Source organism: Gopherus evgoodei, chromosome 6 (genome assembly GCF_007399415.2).
Source record: "Gopherus evgoodei ecotype Sinaloan lineage chromosome 6, rGopEvg1_v1.p, whole genome shotgun sequence".
NCBI classification, from domain to species: domain Eukaryota; kingdom Metazoa; phylum Chordata; order Testudines; family Testudinidae; genus Gopherus; species Gopherus evgoodei.
In genome coordinates, this window is record NC_044327.1 from 33,031,166 (window position 1) to 33,044,021 (window position 12,856).

General features: G+C 42.2%; 1 protein-coding gene across 1 annotated transcript; it reads right to left on the minus strand.

Moving 5' to 3' along the window:
- Positions 1-3,419: 3,419 nt before the first annotated feature.
- Positions 3,420-3,983, minus strand: LOC115653536 (interferon kappa-like). Its single transcript, XM_030566928.1, has one exon. It carries the CDS (start codon positions 3,981-3,983, stop codon positions 3,420-3,422), a length of 564 nt encoding a protein of 187 aa, XP_030422788.1.
- Positions 3,984-12,856: the final 8,873 nt, after the last annotated feature.

A 12,856-nucleotide genomic window follows, 5' to 3' on the forward strand; every position in this document is an offset into this window, starting at 1 on the left:
TGAGGAGACCCGGGATATGGGGACGGACAGAGCGGGGCACACGCACTGGGCTGGTGGGGGAAGACTAGGCTGGGCACAGGAGCTGGCAGGGTGCTGGAAAAATGTGTATCTGGGATGCTGAGAGCCATTGAACCAAACTGTAAGGCGTGTATCCCATAGAAATCCCTTCAAGCCAGGGGGAGCTGCAGCAACCCAGAACACCTAGTTCCAGCACCTCTGGGAGCTAGTGAGGTGACAACATTGAGCCAGGGCTAAATGGGAGTGAGGGGTGCAGGGCCATATGGGGACAGGTTGTGGGGGGTGTGGGGACACATGAGGCAGATGTGCCTGACGGAATGGGAGAGGCCAGGGGTCAGCCACGATCTGCTCTGCATAAGGAAGGCTTCCCAACAATCTCATCCCCCCCAAAAAAAACCCCAAAACTGTTCCAGACTTCTCTCACTCACACTCAACAAACCCCCAGGTTCACTCCCACGTATTTTCCCAACAATTACGTCCTCTTCCCTCAGCTTCTCCAACACTCCGGCGTCCTCCCAAGCCTTTGCACTGCTTCTCAGGGGTGCCAGAAATTTCTCTCTCTCTCACATACATACACATAGTCTACCCCCTGACACATATCTATGAGGAAATTGCTGACTCCTTCTTATTGGAGTGACAGTTAATCTGGGGAGCCTCCCTTTGAAGTCTTATGGCACCCACTATCTGTGCACACCCAAGCTGTGAACGTTTATGCCTGTAAATAGTTCTGTTATTGTCAGTGTGGCAGCTCAGGTGTGTACGGTTACTCACAGGCATGAGGGTTTGCAGGATTGGACCTAAAATGTAGAGATTTTAGAAAACACGGTGGCACAACAGGCTAAATTCTAAAACTCTTGGTCTCGTCTGCACAGGGAAATTGACTGGAATAGGTAAAGCAAAATAAACTCCCTCCCATTCCCCTACAATTCTTACTGCTTTAAAGGCACTGTACAATTTTACTGTGGCATTTTAGCTATAATCTCACTTTGCCCTCTAGTGCCCAATGTAGCAGTACGTTCTGCATTGCAAAGTATACCTCTGATTGAAATAGATTTCCATACATTTGTAGTCAGCGGTGCTGCGGAGTTTACATTGCATGGTGCAAAAAATAAGAGCGGCTGAGTAGGAACTGAAAAGAGAAGCTTAATGAGCTGAGAGTTTATGGGATGATTAGAGGACCTTGTGCTAACATTGTCACTTCTCACCAGCAGAGAAAAGTTGGATGGAATTGAGGCTTGAATGGAAAATCCTCGGAACAACCTCAGAGCTTTATAACACGATATTCATGATGTCGTAGATAACACTTCTATCTGAGGGCTCATTCCTATTGATTTCAGAAGCAATTTTGCCTGCTTAAGAACTACAAAATCAAGCTCCTGTACTAAGAACATGCACAGCAGGATGCTGGGAAGTACTGTGGTGTGCATGTGTCATTAAAGAACCTCTGAGTCCTTTCCTGAGACTGTGTGTGTTAATGGACAAATTAATTTTGAAGTAATTATTTTCAGCTTTCCTAAATCTCCCCCAGTTTTAGTTTGATATTTACCATATTCTTCACTTCCTTTCTTAGACTGTTGTATAGTTTTACTATATGTTCTTCAATAATTACTGTGAGTTCTAACATTCAACTTTTTATGTAATAAATTTTATATTTCAATAAAATTTGCCATTTAGATTTCAACATACTATGTTGCAGCAGCATGCTAGTGTATCAAAAGCAGAAAGTGAAACTGACAAACTGCATTTGTATAGTTTAGGCTTCAGAAAGTGCACAAAGAAGTCAAACAATAGAAATAACCATACATTTGTTTAAACATTCTTGCAGTTGTAATATTTAAGTGCGGTGTTAATAACATGAGCAAAGAAAGTTAATTTTATAAACCATATTATTTTGACTAATGTCTCATTAAAAAGAGGGTGGGTTCAGTCTTCACTTAGTTCCTTCAATCTTTCTTTTTTTGTTGTCCCAGATCCTGATTCCTTCTGTACTTGATTGGGTTTGTGATGTTTCTGTTTCAGATCTGCTGTCCTTGGACCTTAGTCTTTTTAGCTGATTCTTGATTTTTTTGCTTTCATCCACAACTAGATTCAGGGAGAAAAGTTAATAGGTACAGCCCGCAAAGAGATCTGTGACACCTATACTGTCTTAATGGCTGTGGAATATCATTGTCTTCATTGATATTTTATCAGATTGAATTTTACCATTACAACTTTGCATCCTGGTTTCTTGAACTGCTGAATATGTGCTTTCCCCTGAATAACACACATCAGGTTACTAGGGGAAAACATTGAGCTGAAGCTGATTGAATTATCAATGAATATTTATACAAGGGTACATTCTGGACCCATATAAGTCAATGGCAGATTTGTCATTGAGTTCAACAGAGCCTCGGATTTCACCTCTAGTAAGTTTAGCATTTTGAGGAACTCATTTACTTTGTAATTATTACGTTCAGGACCACGTGCCTTTTATGTAAAATATGTTAGAATACCAAGGGCTAACTCTACCCACTGGTTGCACTTCCAAACAAAGGGTAAGCAACAGAAAATTTTAAATAGTAATAAAATAGCGTGAGTAGTGATGTGTGAGATTTCAACAGACAGCTTGAAGACACACACAGAACACTAAGAGGTGTCGTTGGCTAGCGTAGCCTTAAGGTGTGTCTACACAGGGAAAATAAGGCAAGGTATGAATTTAAAACATAATAGGTATTCTGGAATAGCTCCCTGTATGGACACACACATGCTGGAATAAGAGTGTCTGCATGGGGAGCTGCTTTGGTCAATTTCCCTCCATAGACAAACCCTTAGAGGATAACTTGAACTGCTGGAACAAAGCAAACATTGGAATTAATCAGACACAATATCAGATACATGACTGGAAATAGCATATCTTGAAAGAGTGAGGAATTATTTTAAACAAAAACATACTTTAAAAATATATAGCAGAAAAATACCATTATTTTATTTTTAGTCCAAATAATTGATTTACATGATTCATGGAAAAGTCATGGCTTGTTGGTTCCTTCAGAATTAAGAGATCTTGTGTAGGCAGGTGAAATGGGAACCACAATAAATAGCACACTTTTCTCAGAAGGGAACGCTACGGCAATAATGTTAATTACCACAGAATTACCACTGTCCTATGCAGTCATACTTCCTGAAAATTATGTGGGTTATTTTGTGGTCAGTGTGCAATTATTTGTTTAATAAAGTTTTATTGTTTATAAACCAAATATTTCTTTGCAATAATTTAAATGTAACAATACATAATTGGCAACATATAAATAGTAATAGAAAACCAGTGAAATTTAACTAGAAGCATTTTCACAGTCAGTAGATAATTTAAAATAAATTCATTTTTTTTCTGATTCCAGTTCTCAGATCAAAATGTTTATACCTTAGTTTCTAAGCCTTCCTATAACTTTGTCAATAAACTGAAGACATCTCCTCATTTCCAGACGGATGATCTCCCAGGAACACAGGCTGTATTGTTTGTCTTTTAGAAAATTATCTATCTTTTGGAAGTACTTTTTCAGTTTCAGTCTAATGATTTCCTCACTCCTTGAGTAGGGTTGTTTCTTCTCCATCCTCTCTGTCAAACATGCTTCCAGATGCTCAATTTGCTGATTTAGTCCATTTTGGAATCTTTCAAGATATCTTCCATCCCAGGCAGCTAAGGTTAGATTTTTGGTAAAGATATAGAAGATCAGTTGCAGGATCTCCTGGATTTCCACCTTGGCATTCTCTTTCTGTCTGAGCTTTAGAAACTGCTCAGGGAACTTGAAGTGAATTTTTTCACTTTGACATTGCTCAGGAAATTGTTGACCCATTTTGTTCAGAAGGTGTAAATTGCCCTGTATCATTTTGTTGTGCAGGAGAGGAAGAATATTACAATCCTGAGTTGAGATTTTGGTGATGTACAGCAGCACAAAGCTAATTTGTAGCAAACAAAAAGTGGTCATGATAATGATGATGTCTTACACTTCTCGACTGAGTATAAATCCAGACAGACACACTGGAATGTTTTGAAGGTCTTTTGTAGATGCCTGATTTTTTCTTCCATAGCTATAAACTTAATTATTCTGTAAGAGAAGTTTTCTTTCATCACTTTTGGTTTTCAAGGATTTCCCCTGTGTTTTTGAAACTTACCACTTTCATTTTCTGCTTAATTACTTCATTGTCTTGTACCACTTTCCTTTTTCTTTTGATCAGAAAATTAAAATATGGTATCTCCCCTTAGGTCATATAGTCCATACTCCTGCCAATTATCTATTGTAAATTTGCTCAGGATTGAAAGAGGTCTCAAAGAAGTGCCAGATGTGTTACTGAAATTTCATTAGTTCTTCATATTTTAGCACCAGAAGAGCATATTTAAATACATGTATAATGTTGTTATTTCCCTTTTAGGACAGGAAAGTGTTTAACATTATTTAGCAGGACTTACTCTTCCTGAAATTCAGTTAAGAAGTCTCTGCCTCAGTTCTCCATCTGTAAAATTGGTATAATTCCTTTCTCTTTTGCTTTGTTTAATCTGATGTAAGGAAGTGTGAATAGAAAAGCAGACAGGGCTGCTCTTTAGGAATTTGTATACTAAGCTTGTGGCAATGTCATTGATATTAGGATCTTGATAGGTAATGCTCAATTGTAGGTTTCTTCTGCTGTTTTCCTTCCTTGCTATTTTCTCCTGTGCTAGTTTCTGGTCATCTCTCACTAGCTAAACAGAGTTGGACTGGCTTGAATCTTGAATGGGGGAAGAGTGCTAATCTTTCCCCCCCCTTTCCTCAAGCTTTCAAAGAACACGTTAGAGCTTCAGGAGGGTATTTACAATGCAACAATGGGCAGTCTTATCTGAAGGCCTATTTTTGTTTTTTCATAAGATGTATAACACAGGTATTTAGTATTCTATATTATTTTGTATGATGGTAGAGAGACGTATTTACATGTTGTGTTGTTTTAATCTTGGAATCTATTTGGTTATAAGGCAAACCAACACTAAGAGTGTCTTTTGAAACTGCCTGTCATTTCCCCTTGTTAAGGGAATATGACTATTCTTTATTCCTAGGATCTCAAAGATAAGTGATGTATAGCACCTGGTTTATCATAACCACAAAAGCTGGGTCAGTAGCCTCATGTTACTCCATTTCTCTCCATTTTAAATCTACACAAAGAATTCTAGAAATATTCATAATGTGAATGATACTCCAAAATCTTCAGTTGTTTAACTTTAGTGTAAACATGTATTCAGTGCATCTTGGAATAACATAGTGAACACAGTTGGAATGCATGCAGATCATTCTCAGTGGCTATTGCCCACTTGAGGGAAATAGAGTTAAGATTGCATTGTCATGTACCTTAATTATGTATTTCCAGGTTTTCAGAGGTTTATTTTGAAATACCTTAACACTTCATTTCCTGGGTTTGTGTGTCATAGAACTCAACTCTCTGGAAGAGTACTAGACACCAGATGGTCTAATATGTTAACATTAACGTTTCTTTGTCAGTGAATTTCCTGGGTTTGTGAACAGAAAGAGGTGTTTTTTGTAGGAGTTAGTGGTCATTTAGGCAGTTGAGGTTATCACACCGGTTGATATACTACTGTGGTTAGGTAATAACAATACTTGGCATTCATGGTGCTTTTTAGCTGTAGATGATCCGTGCAAAGTATGTTACAAAGGATTATTAGCCCCATTTTGCAGATGGGGAAACTGAGTCACATAGCTGTAGTATGACTGTCACCTAACAGACTAGCGGAGCACTGGGACTAAAACCTAAGTAGGTCCCAGTTCAGTGCTCTCTCATTTAGGCAACACAGTTGCTATGTGTATCTAAGTGTGGTCCCCCTCACCCCCAGTATACTTTTATAGTGGAATGGAGCTAATGGTTGTGCTTTGAAATTGTTGCAGTGTGCAGTTGTTAACAGGGCAAGTGAGACATAATCTAGGTCCCAAATCTTGGAAGTTTTATTAGATGATGGTTACAATACATTTAAGAGCCTGAGAGAAGACTTGTGTGTCCATCTCCTTCACCACTCGCTCCCCACCCCTCACCCCATTCTCCACAAAATACAATATCTGGCCAATGTTTTCAGCTCATCTTCTCCTTCCTGTCCCATTACCATTAGGGTGTGAAAAGTTGCTCCTTACTGTTTGACACCCTCTCCTCTTACATATTCATATCCAGGTAGCAGCTGACTAGAGAGCTGCATATTTCCTGAATTATGTCATCTGAGCTGTACACAGAGCAGGGCCCCTACTACTCAGCCACTCAACCTAGCCTCAAGCACTGGAAGGGCAGGCCCCCCAATCCCAGCACAGTTAGGCAGGCAGAGCATCTCAGAACCCCTTAGAGGGGCAGGTCTCCCTCCTCCCCACCATCCTAGCATACACACAGGAGGGGAAGATGTGGGACTGACAGGCTCTCCCCTGCCCAACCCACCGTCCCCTCTTCAGTGTCCCACACATGCCTTCCCCCTGACCTGAGCTCCTCTAACTCCTTTCCCCTCCCACATGTTCCCATTTAGTCCCTCTCCATAATACCTTGCCACAGCCGATAGCCCCTTCCCTTCTCCCAGCAAGCATTTGCATGTGCAATTTTTTAAAAAAAATAGTTTGAGCACTTTCTTAATTATCTGCTGTGCTCATTTAAGCTTTCTCCCAAAAAAACTACCCTTCCAATCCACAAGCCAGATTGAAGCAATATGCCTACAGGTCTTCCTCAGATTTTTGCTACAGGTAGGTTTTGAAGCTGTACTGCTACAGTTCAAGTTCAATGGCCAGATCATGTCCCTTGAACAACCAATGTCATGTAAAAACGTGGCTTAGAAACCCTCTTGTCTAGTCTTCCTGAACAACTACATTGTAATCCATTTAGAGAGACAAGGTGGGTGAGGTAATATCTTTTATTGGACCAACTTCTGGTGGTGAGAGAGACAAGTTTTCAAGCTAACACAGAGCTCTTCTCTGAGTCTGGGAAATGAAGGGTATGTCTACACTGGCAGAGTTACAGCGCCATTCAGAGAGTGCTGAAGGGAAACTGCTGTTGTGTGTTCACACTGTCAGCCGCCTGCACAATAGCGTGTTCACACTTGCAGTGGTATTCGGAGTGGTGCACTCTGGGCAGCTATCCCACAGAGCATCTGTTCCTCTTCTGCCCCTAAGAGTTGTGGAAAGGCAGAGGGGATCATGGGCCATCCTGGGTCCTGTCCCAGTGCCCCGTGATGAATTGCTTTGTATCCCAGCAATCCCTGTGCTTCCATCCACATTTGGCACCATCTTTCAACGGTTTGTGTACTGTGTGCTTTGCCTCTTCAGTCTGCAGGAATGGATCCCGAACTGTTGACCAGTATGCTGCTCGCTCTCACTAACACGTCACAAGTGGCAGTGGAATTATTCCTTAAACTACAAAGGCAAGAGGAGTGCAACATTAATCTCACCATGCATAGTAACTATGACACAAGATTGCTTGTGGCATTCATGGAGCTGCTGACCACGGTGGAACGTCACTTTTGAGCTTAGGAAACAAGCACTGAGTAGGGGGATCCCATGGTGATGAACATCTGGGATAATGAGCAGTGGCTGCAGAACATTTGGATGAGGAAAGACACATTCATGGGACTGTGGTGAGCTTGCCCCAGCCGTGTGGCACACGAGAATGAGAGCTGCCCTGTCATTGAAGCAGCACATGGTGATTGCACCATGGAAGCTGGCTACTCCAGACTGCTACCAATCAATTGCTAACCAGTTTGGAGTGGGAAAGTCAACCATTGGACTTGTGTTGAGGGAAGTGTGCAGGGCCATTAATCGCATCCTGCTCTGAATGACTGTGACTCTGGGCAATGTGTGTGATGTTGTGGATGGCTTTGCACAAATGGGCTTCCCTAACTGCGGAGGGGTGATAGATGGCACGTGCTATTAACATACAGCTAAGGGTAGCGTAAAATCCCTCTTTACCCTGTAAAGGGTTAATTCTTTTTTTACCTGTAAAGGATTAAGAAGCTCAGGTAACCTAGCTGACACCTGACCAAAAGGATCAATGAGGGGACAAGATACCTTCAAATAGGGGGTGGGAAGGAGGGAAAATAGGTTTTGTCTGTCTGTCTGTCTGTCCTGTGGGCTTTTGCCAGACACAGATCAAGGAAGCAAGCAATCCAGCTCCTATAAAGTTGGTAAGTATTTAGCAAGGAAATGCATTAGTTTACTTTTATTTTGGCTTGTGTTTTCCTTAGGGTAAGAGGGAGGTTTATGCCTGGTTTTGTAACTTTAAGGTTTTGCCTAGAGGAGAGATCCTCTGTGTTCTTGAGTCTTTTGTTAATTTGTAAAGTACTTACCATCCCAGTTTTAACAGAGGTAATTCTTTTACCTTTTCTTTAAAATTCTTCTTTTAAGAACCTGATGGATCTGAAAACAATGAAGAATCAAAGGGTTTGGGTCTATGTTCACCTGTGCCAATTGGTGAGGATATTATTCTCAAGCCTGCCCAGGAAAGGAGGTGTAGCGGCTTGGGAGATTATTCTCAGGCCTGCCCAGGAAAAGGATTCTAGGAGTTTGGGGGGATATTTGGTGAAGGTAGGGCTCCAAGTGGTCATCCCTAAATGTTTGTTTAAATCACTTGGTGGTGGCAGCGTTACTTAATCCACAGTATAAAAGAAAAATTGTGCCTTGGGGAGATTTCAACCTAAGCTAGTAAAAATAAGCTTGAGGGGGGGAGATGTCTTTCATGCAGGGCCCCACATCTGTACCCTAGAGTTCAGAGTGGGGAAGGAACCCTGACAGCACGCATATTCCAATTCTGGCACCAGGCCACCGAGTACATTAATCAGAAGGGGTTCTCCAGGCACTTGTGGATCACCGTGGGCATTTCACAGACATTAATGCAGGCTGGTCCGGAAAGGTGCATGATGTATGCATCTTTCAGAACACTAGCCTGTTTAGGAAGCTGCAAGCAGGGACTTTCTTCCTGGACCAGAAGATCACCGTAAAGGAAGTAGACATGCCCATTGTGATTCTACCTACTCCTTAATGATGTGGCTTGCGAAGCCATACATGGGGCACCTTGACAGAAGAAAGGAACGGTTCAACAACAGACTGAGCAAGTGCAGAATGACTGTTGAGTGTTGCTGCTGAGCAGGGAATCAAGGGAGGGTCTTCTCCAAGAAAGCAGCTTCTGCCTTGGTCCTTTTCCCCCAGCTTGCCTGTGTGTAGCAATGGTGCTCCTGCTGCCCTCCAGTCACATCAGAATGGTGCGGGAGAGTTACCCTTAATGAGGCAAGAAACAAAGCAGCTCTGCCAAAGAAACTGTGGCAGCAGATTGCCCAGTATCTCCATGAGAGTTTCCTGGAGATTTCGGAGGCAGATTCCTATGAAGTGAGGGAGTCAAACACCCTGTTCTGCTGCTCAGACTAGGCACGTGGTGGTACATGCATCATACAGACACAAGTCTGCTTTCTGCAGCGCTCCTGCCCCCAACAACTCGCTTCAGTGATTCCCAAAATCAAATCCATTTACCAGGGGCCTCCTCTCCTGTTTGTGCTTTGCCAAGCTCTAACAGCTGTGACTGGCTAGCCTCCTCCGGGGTAGAGAAGAGCTCTGGCTTGCATACATCTCTGACGTCTGTGTCCCCCTTCTGCTCCTCATCCCAAGATTTCCTCCTCCTGGCTTGGTCCACTCTTGACAGGCACACAAGCCACCAAAGTACCCATAGGGGCCTTCGCAGTGGAGGTGGGATCACTACTGAGTATCATGTCCAGCTCTTTGTAGAACTGGCAGCTCATGGGTGCAGCTCTGGAGCAGCAGTTTGCCTCCTACACCTTGTGGTAGGTGTTCCACAGCTCCTTCACTTTGACCCTGCACTGCAGTGTGTCCTGGTCACGGCCCCTTTCCGTCATGCATGGTGAAATCTGTCCCTAGGTATCACAATTCCTACGGCTGGATCACAGCTGGGCTGAGACTGAACAGTCCCCTTTGTCCAACTGCTGATAGGTCCAGCAGCCCGACATTGCTCCAAGCAGGGGAGCACCTGGTGCATGGAACGGGCATAGCCACCTGGAAAGACGTACTGAGACCACTGCACATATCACTGAACAAACAGGAAGGGGACTTTCAAATTTGCAAAGGAATTTACAGGGTGGAAATGACAGTTGGTCACCTGAGGGCAGGGCAGTAGAGTTCAAACTGATGACCAGAGAGGTGAGAACAGGTATTGTGGGAAACCTCCTGGAGGCCAATTGCAGCACTAATCAACCAAGGAGTCTACACTGGCACTGCAGTGCTGTACCCACCCCGTGCAGAAAGCTGTACGCTTCTCTTCAGGTTTAAAAAAAAAAAAGCAGTGCAACTGCACAGTTTCTGCACATGAAGTGGCTTGGCAGTGTGTATACCTTGGGAATTACAATACAGAAAGCTGCTTTACTGCACAGAAACTTGCCAGTGTAGACAAGGCTTAACTCAAAGGGATGCTGTTAAATACCAGGTTTGAACAGATTGTTTAGCATAAATAGTTAACACATCTCAAAAGGAGTACTTATAGCACCTTGGAGACTAAAATTTATTTGGGCATAAGTGGCTTTTAGCCTATGAAGGCTTCTGCCAAAATAAATTTTTCATTCTCTAAGGTATCACAAAGGACTCATTGTTCTTTTTGCTGATACAGACTAACACAGCTACCAAACATTTCAAAGGATCATTCAAGGTGAAGTGGTCAGTTAACACCCCCTCCATTTGCCAGGCACCAATCCTGAACTGGAAACCTTTTAAAAGTCACATTTTCAATATCCCAAGGGGTTGTGGGAACCATGCACTTGCTGGGTAAATGATTGAGATCAGTGTGCGGTGGGGATGATCAGAGCCTGAGTTTGAGCCCCATTTCTGTGCACCAAAAAGGAATTGAATGTGTCAGCTGTAAGAAATGCTGTATCTTGGGAACTCCCTTGCTCCCAAAGTCACATTAGTAACCCTACCCCCAAAGACACCCCAAACATCAAGGTAATCCACCTAAGCATGTAGAGTTTAGAGTTGTTCTTTAAAATAGGAAGGGCTTGGCATGGAGAAACATTCAGGAGAGCAGGGCAGGGCCGGGCCTGGGTTGGCCCTCACAGGGCATAGGGTGGGAATGCCATCCAGCCCTGCTTTGGCCCTGTCTCAAGCTGCCCCCCACTGCACTCAGCCCAGCTGCAGCTCTGCTCCTGGTCCCAGCTCCAGCCTGTCACCCTGGCTCTGAGGGGGAGGGGGTAGCAACACATTACATTACAGGGGAAAGGGTGGGGTATGATAAAGTTTCGGGATTACTCTTCAAGCCTATACATTTAATGTTCTCTGAGTTTCTTGGTACTCTCATGACAACCCTCCTTTCTACCCAACACTATGGTATGTTAATTCCAGTGTCCTGATCAAATTGAAACTGTGAGGGGGAATTTGAGAATTGGATCCTGACATGACTCCTTTTCTCATCTAAGTTGTTTTATAGCATTGCTATATTCTTTAAAATCCTAGCCATAGTTTCCTAGTTAGCCATAGCCTAATCCTAGTTATTTTATTTAAATGAGTGGTCTCATTAAAATCCCTCTTGGTTTAATGAGAGGGATTTGTCCCTTTGCATTTATTTTGCCAGGATAGTAGCAGAGAAATTCCTGTAGCATCCCCAGAATTCTAACAACTAGTAAATCAAGTGGGAATAAATCAATGACAATGATCGCATGTGAGGTATACTCTTGCGTTTAATTTACTGGGTGTTCTAGGAATGCAGAATCAGGGTCACTCAATTTGCTGCAAAGTGACATGATTGTGTGATAAATGCATAAATCAGATGTCACTGCTTATCTGGAGTAATTCTCACAACTGTAGTAGTTTTCTATTATAAAAATAATTTTATTTACAAATAGTGTGATAAAGATGACTTCAAACAAATACTGCTACAAACAAAAGCAAGCAAAAAGTGTTTTCAGTTTAGGAAACAAAAATAATAGTTTACAATACTCAACTCCTTAGGTAATAACTTCATATAAACTGTTTTGTTTGATCCAGGACCTTCATATCAGACTTTAAGCCTTCTGATGTTGAGTAAGCAGATAGATTCTCCAAACAGAAACTAAGTTCTCAGGCATATAGGCCTGTTGTTCACCTTTTGGGAACTAGGTCTTTGCAGTGTTTTATTCCCCTCTGTGTCAGGGTAAAGCTTTCAATCCACACACTTCCTGAATTGATTTTTTCCCCTCCAGATCTGCATCTGAACATGTCTCCATGGTGTTCAGTTGGGCATGTCTTTATGGAATTACCATTCCAGGCAATTTGGGTGAGATTTTTATTAAAGACACTGAAAATCTGATGTGTGATCTCTTGGACTGTCATCTTAGCATTTGCAGCAGACACATAGCTGTCATGTTCACATAGTCTTACACTCCTTGTCTGTTAATAAACTGGGGACTGTAAAGTCTTTTGCGGACTCAACATTTTTCATCCATGTTTCTGAACTAATATGTCCTTTTTTTTTTTTTTTTTAAATAAAGTGGTTTCCCTGCTCCGCCACCATCATTTTCCTCTTCTGTGAATTTTAAGTGAACAAAGCATTTCAAAATATCATGAATGTTCTCAGTCTGTTGCTTATTCAAAAGGCAGAAACTTTTCACTTGGAAGAGGCAACTGAGAAGTGTGAGATTCTGGTGCAGAATATTTCATTCTGTTGTCTTTATATCTGTAGCTGAAGTACTGATCATTCCAAGCTGGAACGAAGAGGGAAATGGTTCAAACACAATCTGTTTCTAAATGATCTCTAACAAATGTTTTCAGAAATGAGTATCTAAAGATTAATGCAAGGAAGTTTGGAAGTTAAAGGTGATCTTTTG